The sequence below is a fragment of the Macaca mulatta genome, chromosome 2 (genome assembly GCF_049350105.2).
Source record: "Macaca mulatta isolate MMU2019108-1 chromosome 2, T2T-MMU8v2.0, whole genome shotgun sequence".
In the NCBI taxonomy this organism is placed as follows: domain Eukaryota; kingdom Metazoa; phylum Chordata; class Mammalia; order Primates; family Cercopithecidae; genus Macaca; species Macaca mulatta.
In genome coordinates, this window is record NC_133407.1 from 147,366,536 (window position 1) to 147,390,766 (window position 24,231).

The 24,231-nt window shown below is 46.2% G+C and overlaps 1 protein-coding gene across 1 annotated transcript in view; it reads left to right on the top strand.

Annotated features, from left to right (window-relative positions):
• LMCD1 (LIM and cysteine rich domains 1) overlaps window positions 1-24,231 on the top strand; it is a 67,055-nt gene that overhangs the window by 37,537 nt on the left and 5,287 nt on the right. The window contains exon 4 of the mRNA XM_015130349.3: window positions 9,342-9,677. Within this exon, the coding sequence (XP_014985835.1) occupies window positions 9,342-9,677 (336 nt within the window). The remainder of the gene's footprint in view (window positions 1-9,341; window positions 9,678-24,231) is intronic.

Consider the following 24,231-nt stretch of genomic DNA (forward strand, 5'->3'; position numbering starts at 1 on the left):
CCATGGCTCCCATCACTGTGCTCTCACTCCCAACATCTCAACACCTTATGACACTCCAACTTCCTGCTTCCAGTGTTAGAACACACCAAGCTCCTGCCCTCCTTGGGGCTTTCCCACTTCCTGATCCTTTTTTTGAAAAGTTCTTTCCTTGCTCTTCCTAAATAGTCCTTCCCCAGATATTCAGTTTACAATAGATGTTCCCTGCCATCCTATCACATTTTTTCTTTCTTTTGGTTTCTTTAACAACTTTTATTGCAAGCAGATTATCTTTTTTCTGTGCCTAGATATGAAGGCAGACACCCTGTCTGTCCTGTAAACTGTAACATCCCTGCACCCAGCACAGTGCAGGGTGCAGGATAGGTGTGACGAGTGTTAGTGCAATGTTACCTTTTAGGCCAGAGATGCTCTAAGTGTGGGCTGTGGACTGGAGCTGTTCCACACAGTCTTTGTGACCTAGACCCAATGTGAGAATATATGTTGGGAAAATGTTACAGCAGTTTGACATGCAACTGTGTGATGGGATGAGAACTCATACCATTGAACAGAATTCCACGTGGTAAGACTCACACTGAAATCTCATGGGGCATGTGCTACATTCTAATCACATGAGAGAGACCACAAATCACTCTGCAATAAGTGAAAAACAAACAAACCTTGATCCTTCACCATATGGAGTTTGAGACGCACAGTTCTAAGCTGTTGCCTTAAGGAGGAAAAATCCCTTCCAGATAAAGTGAAGAGAGGCTAAGATTTTTTTCTTGATCTGTACTTTTTGAAAAGCAAAAGCACATTTTAAAAGAACACTTCAGCATCCATGAACTCAATCACCCTGTAAGGCAGAGTTGTTTTACATGTAAGGAAACACAGAATGGTTAATTGGCCTTCAAAAGTTTTTAGTGCTAGACAGGAGCTGGTCCCGGGCCACAGAGTGTGGCCACAGAACAACAGCAGAGCCAGGACATGCCCGGTAGTTCAGAGCTCAGGTCTCCCTCCAGCTCCAGGTCTGGGTAAGCTATCAAACAGGTCTCCAGGATGTCAGTGGAAACTAAAGCAAGCAGCTCATGAAAGAGCCGTCTACAGGCGTCAGGGACCGGCTGGTGAAAACTCCAAACACGTTGACCCCAGACTAATCAGGGGAAGGCATCGTCAGGCAGTGATTAATGCTGGCTCCTAAAACCACATAGCTATAAAGAACCCCTCTGTCTGCTCTGCATCTGGGCGTCCAGGGCAAGTCACATTTCTGAGATTGGACAACTCACCCTTCCCACTGACCTTCCTGACTTTTTTTTAAATTACTGAATGATCAAGACTGATTATATTTTGGGAATGGGACTGAATTTTGCTATGTCTCATCCTTTGCAACCAGAAAGAAAGCCTGAGCAATTCTTAAGCCTTCAAATGCTGATAACAATAAGCCTAATTGTGGATATTTGTTAAGTATTTACTGTCTACCAGCCACTATACTAGGAACTATCCATGCACAATCTCATCTAATTTTCCAGCACTGTTAGAAGTATACGCTCATTACCCTCATCTACAAAGAAGGAAACTGAGGCTCAGCGAGAGGATGCAGCAATGCAGCTAGCCAAATGTCCCACAGCCGATTTAAGTGACAGAGCCAGGTCTTGAACTCAGGCCACCCTGACTCCAAAGTTTGGGCTCTTCCCTACCAATCCAGGCCAGGCCAGGCGAACTGGCAGGTGGGAGGGGAGGCAGGAAGGAGCAGATACCCTGGGTTAGCATTTTCAGGGAAGGCGATCATGAAGAGGAAGCAGCTTGAGTGTGGCTTTGAAAGCTAGCCAGGATTTGGGGGAAGGAAAGAGGGAGAAGACAAAGGAAACCAGCATCCACTGAACATTTGTATATGTATCTCATGAACATCTCACCACTCCCTATTTGCTGAGTATGTTACAGGCCCATTTTACAGAGAAGCAAACAGAGGCCCGTGAGGAGCCAATGCAGGGGTGGCACTTACTCATACCGCGCCCTCTGCTTCCACACCCATGGCAGGCATTGCTTATCAGTCAGAGTACTGTTTCCCATTGACTCCTTATCGGCCCTCAGGATCCTTCTTCACACAGCACCCTAGGTCACCACTATGGGCTGGGGTTGACTTGTCAGATGAAGCCCATTTACTGTTCTTGGCTGCCAGCAGAAGAATCAGAAAGAGAAGAATCAGAACAGAGTCTCCAGATTCCAGATCCCATGTGTGTTTCACTGCCTAATCCAGGGTATAAGAGTTCCTTCCCTTCCACTTTGCTTTGCATTTTTAGTTTCTTTCCTGATACAGTCAGATTCTTGGAACCTCTCCACTCAATATGTCCCAGCCAGGTTGCAGAACACCAAATAACTCAGAAACGTCCTCAGGGGGCCAGGTACAGTGGCTCACACCTGTAATCCCAGCACTTTGGGAGGCCGAGGTGGGTAGATCACCCGAGGTCAGGAGTTTGAGACCAGCCTGACCAACATGGTGAAACCCCGTCTCTACTAAAAATACAAAATTAGCCGGGTGTTGTAGCAGGCACCTGTAATCCCAGCTACTCAGGAAGCTGAGGCTGGATAATCGCTTGAACCCAGGAGGCGGAGGTTTCAGTGAGCCGAGATTGTGCCACTGCACTCCAGCCTGGGCAACAAGAGCAAAACTCCATCTCAGAAAAAAAGAAAAATAAAGAAAGGTCCTCAGGAAAAACATAAAACCTAAACCAACCTTCCCAACTGGTCTGAGAAAACGCCTCCTGCTAAAGGTTATGGGAACGTGATTTAGCTCCTATGACATAGTCAGGTGTCAGAGGTAGATAACGTGACATAGTTGGTTATCAGAGAGATACCTGGGAGATTCTGTTTCAGAGTCAGAGCAGTGCCAGGTGGTTGACTCTGGCCCAAACCTCTGTCCCTGTCATTCCCTTCCCAAGTCCATGCCAGTCAATCGTAGTTGCTTGGAGGGCTGTGTTAAGAGGGATTCTGAGGTCTTGATTAGCAGCGTTTATGAATAGGGAGCAGTGGTGGAAGTCTCAGACCAGCCAGGCAAGGCCAGGCATCTTAAATACACACCAGTGGCAGCTGGATGTGGTAGCATTGACAATGCAAAGACAGAGAGGCTGGAGCCTTTTTTTTTTTTTTTTTTCCCCGGAGACTGAGTCTTCCTCTGTCACAGTGGCAGGATCTGATCTCACTACAACCTCTGCCTCCTGGGTTCAAGCGATTCTTGTGCCTCAGCTTCTCAAGTAGCTGGGACTATATGCCCAGCTAATTTTTTTTTTAAGTAAAGATGGGGTTTTACCATGTTGGCCAAGCTGGCCTCAAACTCCTGACCTCAAGCAATCTGCCCCCTTCGGCCTCCCAAAGTGCTTGGATTACAGGCATGAGCCACCATGCCCAGCCCCAGCTGGAGCTTTGAGCTGCAAAAGGATCACTGGGTCCTTGGGAAGGGAAACTCCCTTTCTCCAAGGCTCCAGCCAGGAAGCACATTACCCCTGCAGCCACAGACACCCAAAGCCAGTGCAGAGCCGTGAAAGGACACCGTGAACGCAGGGGTCAGCTAACATCTGGCTGATTCCACACGCAGATGCTGCCCCAGGATCCCTAGCACACCAATGATTGTAAAGTTCACAAGAAAAGGGTGCAGGTCCTGGAATCCCAGAGAAACAGACACATCCAGGGAATGGGGGATCCTGTTACCACTTGATGCTTACACAGCCCGCTCACTCTGAAGTGATGACTAAAGGAAATGCCTCCAGAGATTGGGGAACATTTTTCCTCTTGGAAAATCATCCATCTTCTGGAGAGGCAGCAGAGAAGGGCTTGAGACCCATGCTGCTGGGTTCAAAGCTGTCTCTATCACATACTAGCTGTGTGACCTTGGGGAGGTTACTTAACTTCTCTGTCCTCTGTTTTCCAAGAGGTAACATTAGTACCTTCCTGCTAGGATTGTTGTGAGAATTAAATAGGTTAACGTGTGTGAAGCACTTGGCAGAGTGCCTGGAGCATAGCAAGCCCTCCCTGAGTTGGCTGCTCCTATCATCCCTTCAACTGCTGAACCTGGGGAAGTCAGCAGTCTTCCCAGGAGAGGCAGTTACTCTCCCATGAGCCGAATCAGCCTGCACGGGGCTGCTTCAGCACTTGGTGTGAGAAAGATGCTAGTCAGGCCTGATCCCCACGCTAGCAGAGTGAGCCAATCTCTTGTTTCCACTTCTCCAAAATCCTTCTTTAGATTCTGGAAGCAGGGGCAGACCCTGGGCAAGAAATAGGAAGGGGACAGTGTGAGCAAATTTGCCACCCAAGGCTACACACTAACACATCTCTGCAGGGCCCTGTGCCTGCCCCAGCCTGTTGGCTGTCCGGCTGCCACTTCCCACTGTCTCTGATGGTCACATCCTCTTTCCCCACTCACTGCTCCCAGAGAAGCCCCAACCCTGGGATGCCCTGTGTCACAGCCACCCAGGAGAAACTTTTAAACTGCAGATAGATGGATGGATGGATGGATGGATGGATGGATGGATGGATGGATGATGGATGGATGATGGATGGATGATGGATGGATGGATGGATGGATGGATGGATGGATGGATGGATGGATGGATTTTGAGACATGTTACCCAGGCTAGACTGCGGTGGTGTGATCATAGCTCACTATAACCTTGAGCTCCTGGGCTCAAGCGATCCTCCCACCTCAGCCACTGAAGTAGTCAGGTCTACAGGCATGTGCCACCACACCTGGCTGATTTTTTAGTATTTTGTAGAGATGAGGTCTCTCTGTGTTTCCCAGGCTGGCCTCAAGCAATCCTCCTGTGTCGGCCTTGGAAATGCTGGGATTACAGGTGTGTGCCACCACTCCTGGCTTAAAGTGCTCATTTCTAGGCCTCTCCAAACCTCCTAAATCAGAACCTAAGGATAGACCCAGAAAACTTTCCACAAGTCTCCCAGTGGTTCTTATGCACCCTAAGGTTTGAGATTCTTCAGACCTACCTGGCTGACATATTTGTGTTAGAAACCATCTGTAATTTCATACTGATCAAGAAAGAAACTACCAGACAACCCAGTCTCCTAAGACGGGGTCAGGACAAAGCCCTTTCCAGATGTTTCTGCAGCTGTGTGATGCACAGGGGCTTCTGCTCGTCCATGTGGTTTGTGGACTATCTTGGCCTCTTTGACAGGAATCCACCGTCTCCTTCCCCTTTTCCGAGCTATAAATCTGGGTTAGTGATATTGCTCTTCTCTCTCTCGGTTGTGGTGACTATTGAGTGAGATTGCCAGGGATTTCTCACAATGGTCAGAACCCTAGGGATTACACAATCTACCCTGAACTTTGTAGATGAGGAAACTGAGGCCCAGGAGATACTTTCTTGGTCTGACACAGAGCAGCAGGAGGACTGGACCTAAAACCCTGACTTCCTGACACTCCACCACCCAGGTCGTCTCTTCTGTCTGAGAAAGCACCTTGAAAAGCATTCAGAAGTATGCAGACATACCTGGGATTAGCTGGGTATGCTATGAGCCTACGGTGCCAGAAGGTGTCTCAGACAGGTGTCCTCTGGGATCTAGGGCAGAGCCACCAATGGGGCATCTGCAGCCATCCCGGTCATCTGTCTCTCCCTTTTCTATGCTGTTTCCCAGAATTTATTTACTATGAATCCCAGCAGGTACCAAGCCTTAGACTTGTACTGCCCCACCCCACAACAACCCTAGCTTCCTCACCACTGCTCCCTAAAATCAGACAGCAACAGGGTCTGTACGATATGCATTTCAGCATGAATTTCCATGTTCACTCCCACAATTCCCAAATGAGTCCAGCCCCAACTGATAAGCTATGGGCCAGATGGGTTCTAAGAGGATGAACCTAGCAGCGGCCACCTAGGTGATGGGAATCAGGAGACCGGGTGCTAAGGTTCAGAGTCAGGGTCAGGCATGGAAATGGAAAGTGGTTCTCCAGGATGAACAATTTGCCTCTCACAGTTTCTCAGGCTGTGGCCCTGACCTATATCTTCCCCTAATCTCTCCGTCCCTGGGACTCACCCAAGTGTAAGAGTTCTGTTCAATAAAAACAAATATATAAATGAGGCCAAATTGGACAGTTACTTGTGAACACATTAATATTCAGACAGTTACCAGTCATATGATGTGGAAATGTTATTGACCTGAGACTCTGTCGATTCTACTATTAGAAGTTGCCTTTACATATTTTTTAATTAATAAACCATGAAATATCTTATGTCAATAATGATTTAATTATACTTTTCTAAGAAAAAGCAATTTTAAACAAGGTTGACTTTTTTTTTATTAGGAATGTTTCCCAGGAGGTAAATGAAGTAAAAATATTCAGTTTTGAGAGAAACAAAATTCATATTACAAAAACAGGAAATCTAAAATGAACATCTACTTAAATTACACCATTCTGATCAAGAATGTTAATCTCTGACTATAACTTGGAGCAGAGTAAGAGCTCATTTAGGCCTCTCTCAGGTGTTAGCAAAACTCATATTTCTTTCTTGAGAATTCTTAAGTTTTGCAAAAGCCTGAAGCAGCTGGGAATCATCCACCGGCCTTTCCTCAGATATCTGTCCAGTGCTTGAGAATCCCAGTTGTTTATCTCACTCATTTTTTTTGTTTGCCAGTATTTTATTGAAACAGTAGTTCAAGTAAGGTCCAGGAGCCAACTTCTTGCATCAGAGTTACCAGGATTCTTGTTTAAAATGCAGATTCCTGTACCCCACACCTAACCTACTGGAGGGAGATCTTGACTGGGGCTTGGTGCCTGGGAATCTGCATGTTAGTAATTTTTCACAGGGTTATTGTACACTGTGTCCATTGAGAGACACTACTTTGACATATGTAGCTGGTGAATCTGACTGTAATCAGAGATTTGAAAAGAGAAAAGCCACAGATAGAAAAGCAAAGAGGGCCAGGTGCGGTGGCTCACGCCTGTAATCCCAGCATTTTGGGAGGCTGAGGCAGGTGGATCACCTAAGGTCGGGAGTTGGAGTTGGAGACCAAGTTGGCCAACATGGCGAAACCCCATCTCTACTAAAAATACAAAAATTGGCCAGGTGTAGTGGCTCACGCCTGTAATGCCAGCCACTTAGGAGGCAGAGGCAGGATAATCGCTTGAAGCAAGGAGATAGAGTTGCAGTGAGCTGAGATCACGCCATTGCACTCCAGCCTGGGCGATAGAGCAAGACTCTGTCTCAAAAAAACAAAAGCAAATAAAAACAACAACAAAAAAAAAAGAAAAAGAGAAGAGAAAGTCAGTAGCATGTAGATCGGGGTGTCCAATCCTTTGGCTTCTCTGGAAGAAGAATTGACTTGGGCCATACATAAAATACACTATCACTAAGGATAGCTGATGAGCTTAAAAAAAAAAAATCACAGAAAAATATCATAATGTTTTAAGAAAGTTTACGAATTTTTTACGAATTTCTGTTGGGCCACATTCAAAGCTGTCCTGGGCCATATGTGGCCCATGGGCCATGGTTGGACCAGCTTGGTAGGTCCTACGGTTCTGTTAAGTAATCCTACAGCCACCCTAGGATTTACAAGCCTCATTTTTACAGCTGAAGAACCTGTGCAGAGAGTCGGCATGACATGGCCACAGTCACACCGCTGGGATACCTACAACCAGGATTTCAGTTCAGGACAAGCTGATTCCAGAGCCTTTGCTCTTGCTACTGCAGTAGAAGGGACATGGCCTGCCCTCAGGGAGTGGACAGTCCCGCTAGAGGGTCAGCTGAAATACACTAGGAATGGTTAAGGACTAGGGAGAGATCAAAGCATACAGTGCTGCTTGTAAGAACAGGAAAGACAAGAGAGGGCTTTTCCTTCCGGGGGCAGGGGGAGTTGTAAGTCCATGAGTGAAGGTAGAAATCAAGCCCATCAATTGTGGGGCCAGTGAGAAGAGAGCGCCGAGTGGGACACAGGTTTCGTGAAGGCAGCCAGCTGGCATTACTTGTCATTATACTGTAAGAGTTTTATCAACTGGCTACTGTCTAGCAAATGATACTAGAGAATAGATTTAAAAACAGCAACTTTTCTTTGGGGATAGAGGCAAACTAGTAAATGTAATTATTACTATTAATTGAAAGTCAGAGAACAAAGCAAAATGAGCTTTATTCAAATTCTGATGGAAAACCTAGCCCATGAGTAAATGTAGACTCCTTTCTCTTTCCAGTGCCATCCAAAATTGAAAACTACAGTGTTCCTTGGAGAATAAATGATAAAATAATGATTATTATTAGCAAGTAGAGAGCTAGCTACTTAACGAACAGAGCACACATTAGCAGATGCAAACAAGTGTCTCTTTCTCACACTCAAGATTGTTGCCTGTCCCACACCATGACATGGGCTGGCGCGGTCACAGGAGAAACAGAACCCACTGACCAAGGACTCATTTTAAGTGGTACACACACACAGAAAATAGCATTTAAGTACATTAAGTACAACCCTGCTTGTTATTTGTTCCAAGCAGAAAGAAGACTGGGTGCCCTTATTTAATAAATATATGTAGGAAATAGTCTGGAAGGATAGACACAAAGTTGTTGGTAAGCTGTTACCAGGAGCCAATAAGGTGTAAGTTTTTAAAATCCTTTTTAAAACAAAGGACAGTCATACACCACTTAATGCTGGGGTTTCGTTCTGAGAAATGTGTCCTTAGGTGATGTTGTCTTTGGGTGAATGTCAAAGAATGCACTTACACAAACCTAGATGGTTGTAGCCTACTACGCATCTAGGCTACACAGTATAGCCAATTGCTCCTAGACCACAAATTGTACAGCATGTGACTGTACTGAATACTATAGGCAATTGTAACACAATGGTCAGTCAGTATTTGTGTATACAAACATATCCAAACCTAGAAAAGGTACAGTAAAAATAGAGTATGATAATCTTATGAGACCACTGTGGCATATATGGCCCATCGTGGACTGAAATGCTGTCATGTAGCACATGATCGTACAGTATGCATATGGCAAAGTGCATGAGTCTGATGTGTACAGCTTGACGAACTTTTACACAGATACACTTCCATGGCCCTATCACCAAAATTGAGACATAGAACACTCCCTACATACACAAGGTAGCTAAGGGATGCATGTTTTTCCTTTACTAAAGTTTTTTTCTCTCATGTATGTATTATTTGTCACAATGGACAGTATTGCTTTCGTAATTTTCTAAAATTACAAAAGTAATCTAACTGCATTAAGTTAAGAAAATAAAGACTGTGGGTCTTTCAGTTGCTAAGAATGCTGGAAGAGAATGCATTTTTAGTTTTAGGTAGATTCTATCATAGTTTCTTTAACTGATGAAGCCCCGTCCACATCACGTTGTCCCTTCCTCCTCCTCCTCCCTAGGGACTGCAGTACATGGAGCTCATCCCCAAGGAGAAGCAGCCAGTGACAGGCACGGAGGGCGCCTTTTACCGCCGCCGCCAGCTCATGCATCAGCTCCCCATCTATGACCAGGATCCCTCGCGCTGCCGTGGACTTTTGGAGAATGAGTTGAAACTGATGGAAGAATTTGTCAAGCAATATAAGAGCGAGGCTCTCGGCGTGGGAGAAGTGGCCCTCCCAGGGCAGGGTGGCTTGCCCAAGGAGGAGGGGAAGCAACAGGAAAAGCCAGAGGGGGCAGAGACCACTGCCGCTACTACCAACGGCAGCCTCAGTGACCCGTCCAAAGAAGTGGAATACGTAAGTTTCTCCCATGCTTCCAGCCAGGCTGAAACCATGCAGGCCCAGGGCTGGACCGTCAGGGCCCCATCACGGGACTTTGTTCCCTCATTCGTGCATTTATTCATGAATTTGTGCATTCAGCAGATATTGGTTACTCATTTACTCTGTGCCAGGCACGGGCCCATGGAAAATGATACAATACCACTGCCCTTGAAAGGCTCATAGTCCAGTGGAGGTCACAGACAAAACCGACACAGTTTAGAGAAGGGACATCTAAGCCTGCGTGGTGGTAAGGGTAAGCTTCAAGAAGTTGGTGAGGTACAAGCCGGTCTATAAAGAATGTCTAGGGGCCATCCAAGCCTTCAGGTTTTGAAGGGAGGATGTGTACCCCCTTAAAGAGGTGATCATTTGCAAAAAGAGCCAGGAGTTCAAGAAAGCACAGTGCATTTAGAGGATTAAAAGAAGTCCCACGTGATTGGAAGTGTGGCATGCTTGGAGAGCTGGGGACACGAGGCTGGGAAGGGCAGCAGAGGCTGAATTTCTGGAGGGTTCATTCCTTCCATCCATTCATCAGTCAAATACTGATTAGCTTGTATTAGCTGCTATGCCCCAGGAAATCAAACAAGCAGAGGACACTGTCCCCAAACTGCAGAATGCCATGAAGCTAGGACTTTATTCCAAAGGTCATGGACAGGCTTTTGGTCAGAGGTACATGGTCCATGCTGTGCTTGAAAAAGTTTCTTCTAGCAGTGTCTTAGTCCATTTTCTGTTACTTATAGCAGAATACCTGAAACTGGGTAATTCATAAAGAAAACGAATGTATTTCATACATATGTGGAGGCTGAGAAGTCCAAGGCCGAGGGGCTGCATCTGGTGAGGGCCTTCTTCCTGGTGAGCACTCTCTGCAGAGTCCCGAAGTGGCTCAGGGTATCACATGGCAAGGGGGCTGGGTGTGCTAACTCAGGTCTCTCTTCCTCTTCTTAGAAGCCAGTCCCACTAATGTGATAACCCATTAATCTATTAAGCCATGAGTGGATTAATCCATTCCTGAGGGCCTGAGCCCTCACGACCCAATCATCTCTTAAAGGTCCCACCTCTCAATACTGCCATGCAGAGGATTATGTTTCAACATGAGTTTTTGGAGGGGATATTCAACCCATAGGAAGTGGCAGTGTGGAAGAAGTGCTGTTGAGGAGTGAGCCACTGGGAGCCATTTTGAGAAAACAGAAAGGAGGAGCCAGCGCTGGGGAGATGAAACCTCACGGCTTGGTTTGTCTTAAACTACCCCACAGAAGGTGAAAGGAATGCTTGAGGCTAGTATGCACTGCATTTCTGGTCCCCAGCCCCTGTTTTACCTTTTGCTCCCCCTGCCCCATCAACCAAGGGTCCTCATTTGTTTCTATGGCAATTAACTTTTGGAGATAGAAGTCCCAGCACACAAGATCCCCAAGCACATTATCTACCTTGCTGAACAGACTGGCAGTCACCCATGAGCCAGGCGACCCAGAGAAATGCCAGCCCAAACGAAGCTGCTGCCACATCCAGAGAGGGTTGTACTCTTTCTCCCTTGGAGTCACTCAAGCTAATCATCCAAAACTTGCATCTTCCATCTCCAAGCCCCATCTTATTAGCACCATCTGGGATTGCCATCCAAGGAAGTGTTTTATCTGAGGACTATAAGACCAAAAAACAATTTATTTCCTCTACTACAGATTTGGCACTGATGCATAAAAGGCCCAGTTCTCAGGAAGAATACATGTCCTAGGGATGTAAAAAAGAAAAAAATACTAGATCTAGTTACCATGGTCTATAAACTGGTCTTCCCCGCCCCACCCTGATCCTGGCTTCTGTCCACCCTCAAATAGCTGTTTGTTCATAAACCCTAAATACTAGATAATTCCAAGTTGGAAGGAGACCTCTAAGTCGTTGTAGTATTTCCAAATCGCCATTCCCAAGAGACATGTGGATCTGACATCGTATTTTATTCTTGACTGAGCCTCGCATATTTGTTCAGCATTGAACAAAGGCAAAGGCAGCGCGAGAACCCGGGTCCTACAGTCAGTTTTAGGAAATAACTGTGACACTTGAGAAGCATTTAAATAGCAATACTAGACAGTAAATGGAAAAGGCCAAAGTCAGAAAATAAGTAGGGATTCCAAAGGAAGCCTTTATTGGTTGGACTGGGCTGGGCTAGCTGTGGGAGACAGACTTCTATGTCCCTGCCCCAACCACAATTTTAATTTAATTATTATGTAATTAGTGAATGAATGTCCGTCATCCTCTGTAGATGCTGAGGTCTTGTTCATCTCTTTATTTGCAGTGGCTGTCATTGATATACATAGCAGTTGCTCAATAAATATGTGACCCATGAGTGAAAGTTTGAACTTAAGTCTAAAAAATGGGATCTATTTGGATGGGCAATTTGCCTAGGGGGACGGCACGATTCCAATTCCACATTTATTAAGCCCCTACTCTGTGCCAAACACTATGCTCACACTGTCAGGGTCTATCTTTAATTCTCACAGTTGCCTGGTAGGGTGAATGTTACCAAACCCATTTTACAGGTGAGATTCAAAGATAATAGGTAACTTTTCTAAGATCCCATGGTTTCTATGGGGCAGAACCTGGATCCAATACCCTTTCTGTGATAAGATGCTAAGTTGTAAAACCCTGCTTGTTATTTGTTCCAGACAGGAAGAAGACTGTGTGCCCTTATTTAACTCCCTTTTCACCTCCTTGAAGCAGGGGAGTGAATCCTGATAAAGGTAGCTAGATAGGCTGACAGGCCACAGACAATGTGTTCCCAGCAACCCCGCCATTAGGAGTGGGTATGGGCTGCACTCCCTGACCCGTCTGCCTTGCCTCACCAGCATTCACATCAAGTGGACGTGTGTGCTGGCCGCCCTGTACGCTTGCGCCCTCTCCTTTCTCATAAAAGGGCAGCATAGAACAATTACCAGAGCCAAGCATCAGGCAGGAAGCCTGACTTCTGCTCCCCTGGTGAAGGGCAATGATTTTTGCAAGAAGTGGTCCAGGGATTCAACTTGAAAATAAAGGTGTGGGGAAGAAATTGTAGGACTCAGCCTGACACCCCAAAACTCCCATAAAACTTCATTTTATGGGAGAAAAATGAAGGGCAAAAAGAGAGACGTGAACATACGGGAACTGTAACACCTGCCTGTTTATCATCTTAATCGTGTTCATTGTGATTGTCGTTAGTGTCGGCAAGTCCGTGGGCATTGCCTGAACCAAGGACAGGACTAAGCAAGTATCTGATTTAAAGCTTACAACTGCCCCAATATGTGAAGTGGCTGTGCCTCCCCAGGCTGCTGGGCCTCAGAACTGGGATTCAAACTAACATCTGCCTAAAATCAAGTCTATGTTCTTTCCCATTTCCCAAAGCTTATTCCTAGGAGAGCTACCAGATATTTTGGACCATAAAAGGATCATGTGGCTGGCTCAGGAAACATTAGAGTGAACATGAAACTACAGCAGGAGTGAAAGAAACTACATGGGTTTCTTTACAGAACTTCTCAGAGCCTTTAGTAGGCCAGTGCTGTGGTCCTTAAACTAAAGAAAGGCTTGTTAAACTCCAGAAGCCTGGGTCCCACTTCCAGAGCTTCTTAGTAGTAGGTGTTGGGTGGAGCCTTTGCATGTGCATTGCTAACAAGTCCTTGGGTGATGCTGGTCTGGGGCTACACTTTGAGGACTGCTGCTAACAGTGTTAAAAAGTGCCATAGCACTTTGGGAGGCTGAGACGGGCGGATCACGAGGTCAGGAGATCGAGACCATCCTGACTAACACGGTGAAACCCCGTCTCTACCAGAAAAAAATACAAAAAATTAGCTGGGCAAGGTGGCGGGCACTTGTAGTCCCAGCTACTTGGGAGGCTGAAGCAGGAGAATGGTGTAAACTTGGGAGGCGGAGCTTGCAGTGAGCTGAGATCTGGCCACTGCACTCCAGCCTGGGCAACAGAGCGAGACTCCATCTCAGGAAAAAAAAAAAAAAAAAAAAGTACCTTAGATGTGAGCTCAGCAGAAATGATATCACCAATTTGGCCTATAGTGAGAGTCTAGATGGTAACATGGGCATTTTCCAGATGTATTTGGCCTCCTGGCTCTATGTATGTATATATGTATGTATTTTGAGATGGAGTCTCACTCTGTCGCCCAGGCTGGAGTGCAGTGGCACGGTCTTGGCTCACTGCAAGCTCCGCCTCCCAGGTTCACGCCATTCTCCTGCCTCAACCTCCCGAGTAGCTGGAACTACAGGCACCTGCCACCATGCCCAGATAATTTTTTGTATTTCTAGTAGAGACGGGGTTTCACCATGTTAGCCAGGATGGTCTCGATCTCCTGACCTTGTGATCCACCTGCCTTGGCCTCCCAAAGTTATGTATGTATTTATTTATGTGGGATGGGGGGTGGGTTACTCCAAGCGAGCCCACCTTTGAGAATGCTGCATAACCCTTCCTGTTGCTGGAGAGTTCTGGAAGCACAGGTGCAGAATCTACCACACTATGCTCTGTACCCTATCTTGATGGCCCCCATCCCTGATGACACTAACTCTCTGCAATCTGAGGCCAGGGCCCCACTTTCCACTACACCCACCCCCTGACACACACCAGCTGTGAGCTTCCTCGGCTCCCTCCCACCTTGTCCACCTGCTGGGGGACGTCCTTCCTCTGAGTCCTTGGGAGAGGGCCTATCGGAGCGATAGCAGGGTCAGCCTGCCAAGTCCTCCCACCAAGCCCCCCAACCCAACCATCCCCATTGGAAAATAATGTCCACACCAGAGGAGCGTTATTGCCAAAATGCCTGTGGGGAATTCCTACTAAGGGGCCATGTTCTGAGTCAGCCCAGATAACAGTGGTGGCCAGGTTGCAGGATGCACTGCCGTCTGGGCCCAGCCCACCTGCATGACCGGACTGTCAGTTACATGATCTGAACACAGTGAGCAGATTCTGACCCCAACCCCAGCTTCCCAACCCCAGGCCAGCAGACGGGCCCTACTGACAGGACAGGGCCACCTAAAATTAGCCTTGGCACCTCTGTCCACTTCAGAAATGAACGAAAAGCTGTGGCTGTCCATGCCTACCTCAGGGCAGTCCTCTGAAGGTGTTATTATTACACTGAGGTTAGGAGAGGCAGGATATCATGGGAAGTTCCTCCGGCCACCAAGTTGTCAGAGTAATCCTTCTTCATGGGGCAATACCAAGCCTGAAAAATCCTGGTCCCAAATGCTACTACACCCGCTGTCACCTCTGAAGAAGTGAGCCCTTTTCAATCAGTGAGGCCAATGCAATTCAAAAATATTTAGTCTCCCTCTCTTTTCCTCACTTGTCCCATTGTGCAGGGATGGAGGGTAGGAAAGAAGACAAGATGAGAATCAAGGGAAGAAAGGGGAAACTGTGAGCCTGCAGCAGGCACTGTGCAAGGTCTCAATCTCTTTATTTTTTATTTTTCTGGATACACGGCTCTCACTCTCTCACCCAGGCTGGAGTGCAGTGGCAGGAGCATAGCTCACAGCAGCCTCAAACTCCCAGGTTCAAACCATCCTCCTGCCTCAACCTCCTAAGTAGTAAACCTCTTTAACTATTTGTAACAACCAGCGAGAGAGGTTGGGGTTGTTATACCCATTTCACAGATGAGGAACCTGGGGCACAGTGAGGTTACCCCACTTGCTGATGAAAGTGGGGCTTCGGTTCAATCCCCAGTCCTTCTGCTTCAGTGGCAGAATGTAGTCTGAAGCCGTCTTGGGGTGGGGCCTCGGCAGGGTGGGTCCAACCATGCCACGGGGTATATACGTGAGTGTTTAGGTTCTCCAGGGTGGGCAGCAGTGTTTGGGGTAACTCGCAGCTCAGCCCACTAAGCATTTGGGAGCCTCTTATCTGCATACTGAGAACAATGAAAGGACTCCCCTATCCACCCCCAGTTCCACACACTGTGGGTTCTTGTGGGCCTTTTGAGTATCAGAGATCTCCATGGCCAGGGAGCTGCTGACTCCAGCAACCTGGACCCGTCGTACTCACCAGGCTGGTGGGAGTCCCTCGCGCACTCTCCAAGCCCTGCACTCCCCACCTGGATGGAATTGATGGGCCCCTGAGCTGGGTGGGCAATGATCTTAATGTTCTGACTTTTAGCAGCTACACCAAGCCATTGCCCTGCATTTAGAGAGCTCGCTGAATATTTTCTCAGAAATTAAATACACAGATTTCCCGGGCATGGTTATTTTGCCCAGGAATTTCCGCCTTTCTCCACACCCCGAACTTGTAACTGAAGAAAGGGAAAAGAAAGCCAGAACATAGCCTTTAATGTGATCTCTACTCTAGCATTTACCATTCCTGTCGGGCGCCTCCCCGTCTTGCCCCTTCCCCAACCACTCCTTTCTCAGGCCAAGTGACTGCCCCAAAAGAGCAAACTTAGGAGGATGACAGTCCATTGAGAGAAGTGAAGATGTTCCCCACAGTCATAAAAACGTGTGAATATGGTTCTAAATCATCCTCCAGGATGCTGGGAGCACAGTCTGACCCCTCTGCCCCATTTCCCCACAAGAATGCTGAGAGGAGGATGGGAGTCCTCCATCCCCTCCCTCCCCGCCAAAGTTCTGCCTCTCAGATGGAAACTTACAGCAGCTGGCGGCTCAGCCCAACTCCAGCCCCAATAGAGGGACATATTTGTGGGCAAGGGACTTCCAAGTCTTTGTCTAAGCAGATGTTTGGCTTGTGGGCTCGGCAGGCGGGCTGGCTGGCTTTCCTGCCAGCTCCACTTGGGAATTTGAAACTGCCACTCCTCCCCACTTAGTGAGCCCCATCTGAGCTGGAGGACAGGAGGGTAAGAGGCCCAGAGACAAACCTGGGGTCATTCACCCAGAGGAATCCCTGCTCCCCACAGTCCCACCACCCATGGCTCAGGCATCATGGGCAGGGGCCTGGGGGCAACTGCAAAATCACTATGGTTACCAGCTTCTCAACATCTGCCTGCCTCTTGCTTTGCAGTGGAGATACTTTAGTGACTTTCAGGGAGATCTTTTTTTTTTTCCAAAGAAACTTCCCTTTCTCCCACTTTTTATACTATAAATACTTTCCCATGTTGCCACATGGCCTTCATGAGCTTTTTTTTTTTTTTTTTTTTTTTTTGAGTGGGCTGCATATTATTCCATTGACTAAAACAGGAATTGGTAAACTTTTTCTGTACAGGGCATGTAGTGAATATTGAAGGTTTTTCAGGCCACATGGTCTCTGTCACAACTAATTACCAGAGCTCTTGAAGCACTAAAGCTGCCATAGGCAATATCTAAACAGATGATCGTGGCTGTGTTCCAATCAGACTGTATTTACAAAAACAGGTGGTAGGCTGGATTTGGCCCACAGATGGATGAGGTTTCCTGACCCCTGAACTAGAAGAATCATAAAGAATGGTTTTAACTTTTTATTAATCTCTTTGGTTTTACTCAATTTTGTTTTGCTAATATGGGTTAAGTGATGACGATGATGTTGATGCTGTCATCTCCCATTCATTGACTACCTAGGTTGTGCCAGGCACTGTGCCAGAGATTTTGCATGTTGTTTTACTTAATCCTAAGAACTATCCTACAAAGTATATCATCCTCCTTTTTACAGACAAGGGAATTAAGAGACACTCTTAACAAAGTTAAACAGTGTTTTCAAACTTCAGGTCACAATCCATCAGTAGGTAATACATCAATTTAGTGGATTACAACCAGAATATTTTTAACTGAAAAGGGGAGAGTGTTTCAGGATTAGTAAATATTTTTCTAGAAAGCTTTTTTTTTTTTTCAGGAGTGTGTGTGTGTGTTGGATCAGGACATGAAATGTATTTCCCACTGTGGATCACAGACAAAAACAAAAATTTCAAAAAACAAAGCTGAGGAAATTGTCTAGTCACCTAGATGGTGAGTAGTTAATGCAAAACTAGGATCCAGACCTGCCTCACTCCAAACCTGACACAGACTCTAATTAACAGATGCTCCCATCTCCGGAGCATCCACACAGTTCTAAGCCCCGGGCAAGGCCATTGCAATGGGAGTGAACACATCTGAGACTCTGTCCCTGCTCAGCTGTGGACCAAGCAGCATCTTTTTGCAAGGAGCCAGTCCTTGGGCCCATGCTTGTCAGAGCTGGATTTGAGAACAACCCACACTGATGTTCTCTTATACCTGTAGCATTTATGAAGACTTTCCATCTCCCTCACTTCATCATATAACCAGGGAGGGAAATTCAGTTAGAAATGTTTAATATTTTGCCTTGCTTGGCAGAGAGACCCATAATGGATAACCTGCCCCAAGAAGAAACGTAAGGTGAAGGGATCAGTTAACAGTAGTGACCACCAACATCAGGGTAAGACATTTCCTATGAGCCAGGGCCTGCTTCTGTGTGCTACAGATGAGAAAACTGAGGTTCAGAGGGTTGGATGATTTGTCCAAGAGCTTCACCAGTGATGAAACCATGGCATGAACCATGTTCCAAAGCACATGACCCAAACCGTTGCCCACCCACCCTGCACATTCTGCACCATAGGGAGCCTTGGGAAGACTATACAGTGTGGGGAAACAGAACTTAAGAGAGCTAAGGATGCCAGAAATGATGTTAGACTACAAAAGAAAGAAACACACCCATAAAAACCTCTGGGATACATGAGGCTGCAAAGCAAAGATGGTAAATAGTCACCATAAGAGGAAATGGGGAGATGCTGTTTATAAATAAATTATTGAGTATTTGTGTTGGAAAGAACTCAGTGCCTGAATTCAAGGCCCTTGTGTTAAATATTTACTGTATTGTAGTAGTGAGATTTCCACGAGGCATTCTGGGTTTAGACTGGGTAGGCCTTTGGATAAGGGCCTTTCAGAGGAAAACAACACAATTCAGACAGAATTTCTGGCAAACCCGAGACAGAGATTATTGCTGATTTAGAGCCTTCTCCATATCTGCTGATCCCTCTCTGAAGGCCAACACAGTTCATTCCTCAGAGACAGTTCTTCAGCTGAGTAACCCTTGGCCACTGTCCCGAGTCTGCTGTTGCCTAAAACACTTTGTGTCTTGGTTACTCCCATTTCAGAAACCTTAATAATTCTGCATGTACACATTTGATGTTTCCATCACCTAGGGCTGCATATCAAAGCATCCCAAGGCATATGGCTGAAACCAACATCTATTTTGCTCACAAATCACCATTTTGGCAGGGTTCAGTGGGGACAGCTTGTCTCTGTCCATTCGCTGTCATTTGGAGGAGCTTGCAGGCAAGAGGCTGGAATCACCTGAAACTCGTTCACTCATATGTTTGGGCTAGAGGCTGGGAAGACACACACAGCTGGGACCCTCCCTTGACCTCTGCAAGGTCTCTCCACGTGGTTGCTCTCAGATGGAAGCTTCGGGATACCAAGACTTCTTTCCTGTCAGCTGAAGGCTCCCAAGGTGTGTGTACTGAGAGAGAGAGCCCAGGGAAAAATATTGCCTTTATTACTACCCTGGGAGCTGCATAGCATCACTTCATCCATGTTCTGTTCTATAGAATCAAGTCACTAAGGTGGGACTGTATTCATGGAAAAGAAATTAAATTCCATGTTGGTTGGAAGGGTATCCAAGAAATTTGCCAACATAGCTTAAACACACCATGGCTGAGGGAACCCCACAACCCTGCAGGGTCTTAACTTTTGAGCAGCTGAATCTAAAATGTTCCTCAGCTTTCTTGAGGCAGGTGTTTACAAATTACAAAGACCCCAATATTCAAAATCTTTCATTTCAATTAAGAATCTTGTGCCATTAGAATAAGGAACAAGGCAACACTTTATTGGCACGGGGAGAAACTTCCCATTTGTTCTACTTCTGAAAGGTTTGTTTCACACATCCTCTATCCAGGTGGGAAATAGTCTCCAAACAAGGTCACATGACAGATGTTGGAAGCGTTCTCATGAGCAAACTCCAATCTTAGATAGTTGGGAACATGAACAAGAAACAACTGATATGCTAATTATAAAGTATTCTTCTCCATGCCTTTTACCATAGTCCCAAAGAACTTTCATTTGACCATACTAGCTCCTTAATAGGGGAAGTAGCCTGAGAATGGCCTCCTTGGCCTTTCTTAAAAATAGTGTTAAATTTAAACATCCCAGGAATTCAAATGAGCCTTTGTTGTAACTGAACTGAATTGGTGATACCAGTTTTGCTGAGCTTATGTATAAAGTTATTTTTAAACAGTCTATAACAGCGGTTCTCAAAGAGTGGCCCCAACCACACCAGCATCCCCTAGGAATTTGCAAATTCTTGTGCCCCACCCCAGATCTACTGTATCAGACACTGCGGGAAGGTGGTGGCAAGGGGGGGGGAGCAGAGATATGTTTTAACCAGCCGTCTAGGGGATACTGAGGCAGGCTCAACCCTGAGAACCACATCAGGGTGCCTGCCAGTGGTCCCCAGACCAATCCAGGTGCATTTCTATCCCTCTCCCTTCCCCTACTTTCATGTCAATTCACATTTGGTAATGTGGAGTGGGGAGCCCCATTGACATATCATGGTGTTACCCGATGGGGTGTAGTTTGGTGAACTGACGCGAAGTCCCTTTTGTGCGGGAGGGAAAGAGCTGGAAATTTCATTCTGTAGAACTGAGAAGCCAGACAGACAACTCACTTTGTATTCAGACAGCCCTGGCCAAAGAGTTTACAGTTCCCAGCTCTGTAGGAGGGAGGGTGAAAATAAGTAGACAGTAGACTGTCTCCAGGGGCAGGATCAGATATGGGGAGGAGCAGGTCCTCTAAGCAGAGGATGAGTGGAGCTGAGTCTGGAGCAGTGGCAAATGATGAAAAACTCACATGTCTCGATTCTCTGGCCTTACACAGATAGAGAGAACTGACAGGGGATAAAACAGAGCTCATCAGTGGCAGGAATGACCTCCTGCTAGTCTACATGCCCTTGGTATCATGGAAGGAAATCCAGGCTTCCAAACCTGCCTTCAACATGTCTTTGTCATTTTAGGAAAGTGATTTAATCCCTCCGGGCTTTACATTTCTAGCCTGCAAGGTGGATAGAGGTAAGGAATAGACGAGATTTTAGCAAATCATTATTGAGCCCTTAGAAAGTCCAAAAACTCCGTTATGTCATTTAATCCACACCACAATCCTATGATGTTGCTATCATTACAATCGCCATTTAACAGGTGAAAAAACAGAGGCACAGATAAGTTAGTTCATTTGCCCAAGGTCACACAGCTATGAACCCAGGCAGCCTGACTTGGTATCTCCCCTCTCAGCCACCTGTTGCAATTTAGAAATTGCAAACCTTGCTACAAAAGATTGTGGGAGAGACTAAGTTTGTGCAGAGAAAGGGCCAGGATGATGAGACCCAAGTAGGCTGGGCATTCTGACTCTCAGCTGCTAGCTTGTTTCTGGTGGCTGAGGGACCACCAGATGATAGATCCAGGATATCCTCAGATCTCTCATCCTTTGAGATGACTGGGTTAAGGACACAGAAAATGGCTTAGAGGCAAGAAGAGCACATTTCATCCTGACACATGTTGAGAGGGCTCCTTACCCAGACATCTTGTTTTCATAGAGTGATAGTGACACTGTTTGCTTAAAAGGGCTGGCTACTGGTAGAAACCGGGCCAAGAGCCAGGGATGCTAGGGAAAACAGTGAGGGATGAAACACTCCCCCAAGAGGGGCTTCACAAAGTGCTTTCCAACAGATGAGAAGGTTGCCAACAAGCCCTGTGAACAAGAATTTTCCTTCCTTCCTTCATACTGCTGCCAGAATATCTCCCTACAGTGCAAATTAAAGCCTTGAACTCCTCATCTCAAGAACCAGTAATGGGTTAGGTGCAGTGGCTCACGCCTGTAATCCCAGCACTTTAGGAGGCCAAGGTGGGAGAATCCCTTGAGCTCAGGAGTTCAAGACCACTCTGGGTAACATAGTGGGACCCCGTCTCTACAAAAAAATGTAAATATTTTTAAAATGTCTTAAAAAGAACCAGTCGTGGCTCCTCATTGCCTCCAGAGTGAAGTCCCAACCCATAACCTGGGTTCAAAGTCACCCATGATCACCCTAAACTGCCTTTTGGACCTGATATCCCCCTTCTTCCTTCAGTGTATCATCAGGGTGCCTGCCAGTGCTCCCCAGACCAATCCAGGTGCATTTCTATCCCTCTCCCTTCCCCTACTGTCATGTCAATTCCCATTTGGTAATGTAGAGTGGGGAGCCCCATTGATATATCATGGTGTTACCCGATGGGGTGTAGTTTGGTGAATTGACACAAAGTCCCTTTTGCGTGGGAGGGAAAGAGTGGAAATTTCATTCTGTAGAACTGAGAAACCAGACAGACAACTCACTTTGTATTCAGACAGCCCTGGCCAAAGAGTTTACAGTTCCCAGCTCTGCAGGGGGGAGGGTGAAAATAAGCAGACGATGATTGGTCACTGGTTTTTTGTCTAGACCCCCTGATGGGCTCCAGGCCAGCTGAATCTCAATCATGTGAAGAGGAACAGGATTTTCATTTGGGCGAAAAACTCACACCCTTCATTCTTGGGGGCATAACTGAAACCACAAATCTAGCATGTTCTAAGGAACATTATCAGGCACAGTCAGGATCCAAGATATATCCAGTTAACCAAACACATTCCTTATATAGGCAGTCATTCAAGACCTCCTATGCTCAGAAACTGCTATCAGTACATGGACATTCTTTGTTATTCAGTGTTTTTTTTTTCTAATTTTCACCATTTTAATGTTTATTTCCTCTCCAATATATAAAAGTAGATTAAGTATGCTATCAAAGTATATAAGTTAAGAATAGTAAGTGTGCAGACTCTTATACGCTTCCCTGTCTTCACATGGCAAAACAATAAATATTTCTATTTTGGCTGAAACATAGTTGATACTAAGTTTAAATTAGCATCTAAAGCCAGGGTCAGCAAACACTTTCTGTGGACGGCCAGGTGGTAAATACTTTAGGAGATGTGAGCCAAGAGCCAAAATTGCAATATCATGTGGGCACTTTATGTAACAAGAGAGAAAACAACTTTCCTTGGGTTTTTTAAATGAAATTCAAAAGATAATAATAATAATTGAGCACAGGGGTTTTTTTCAATATAGGTCTACTAATGACAAAAGTAGAATTCTTTCTTGAGAGAAAACATTTCACTGAATTGGAGGGCAAACGTAAAATCCAGTCTTCATTCTCATGGGGCTTGCAAGAACAGACAGTGGCCGGATTTGGCCACGGGCCATAGCTTACTGACGCCGGATCTCAAGGCCACATGATGGAGTAGAAAGAACTTTGGCTTTGGAGCCAGGTTTGGCCTCTGTTCACATCCTAGCTTTGCCTCCCATCAGCTGTGCATTACTGAGCAAATCACTGAATCTCCCTGAACTTTAGTTTTGCCATTTCTAGGAGAGAAGATAATGATTTTCTGAATAGAAAATAACTCTAGAAGGAGAAATAACTCTCTTGGGTTTATGTAAGGGGTAATAGTAACAAGAGCAAAGTCCTGAGCACAGTGTTGGATGCAGACACGCCGTGGGGACATGACAGACATTGTCGTCTCCATCATCATTATCGGGGCTTACAGCAGCAGGGGATAACTCTAAAATGGCTCAAAAGATTGCGTGGATTGAGAATGTCAAGCTCCCATTCTTTAGAGGATTAGAATGGGCAAGTTATAAATGTGCAATGGATGGATACCTGAATGAACCAGTGAATGACTGAACATTTGGCAACTTTCGCTGCTCCTGGGAACTGGCATAAGACAGAAATCTAGAGCTCTCACAGAGAACTTCTCCCAGGCACACTCACCCTCTCCACAAAGCCCTAATCCTAACTGAAGCTGAGGAACAACATGAGTTGAGGTCCACCTTGTCATGATTTCTGAGCAGGCCAGTGAAAATGTTACTGGCAGTAAAAGACAGATGAAGGAGCCCCACATGGAAAGAGAATGGCAAGCAGCCAGGCACTGGCTGCCTTAACTGCTGAGAGGCCCTGTAGGGAAGCTGCTTCTCACCTTTAGCCGTTGGGCATGCTGCTCCTTTGCCATGCCAGAATGCATGCTCCTGGGAGCCCTCCTAGCCCTTCAGACAATTCCCTGAGTTTAGTCTCCCCAACCGACCCAGCTCAGTTCCCATAGAAAGTCACAGAGCCAAAGGCGGCAGTTTGAATCCCAGCTTGTTTCTTGGCTGTGCCCCCCTTCACAAGCTCTTTTGTCTCCTTGGGCCTCGCTGGTCTTATCTATAAAATGAGTGCATTTCCTATATACCTGCATCTCCTACCCAGAGGACTGCTGTGAGGTAGATAGGAATGTGGTTGATCCCTAGCCCCTTATCCCTCAGAGAGGCCTCTCCTGCTAAGGTGGTCCCTGCCATCCACCCCACAGTCACTCTCCATTCCCTTACTCTGTGATTGTTTTCCTAGTATTTATCACACTCCATGATTATCTCATCTGTTTGTTTATATATTTATTTTCTGCCTCCGTACACACACAGCCCCAGTTTCCCTGAAGGCTGCGGCATTATATGCCTGGGTCACTGCTGTATCCCTAGGATCTAGTCCAGGGCCTAGCACATAGTAGA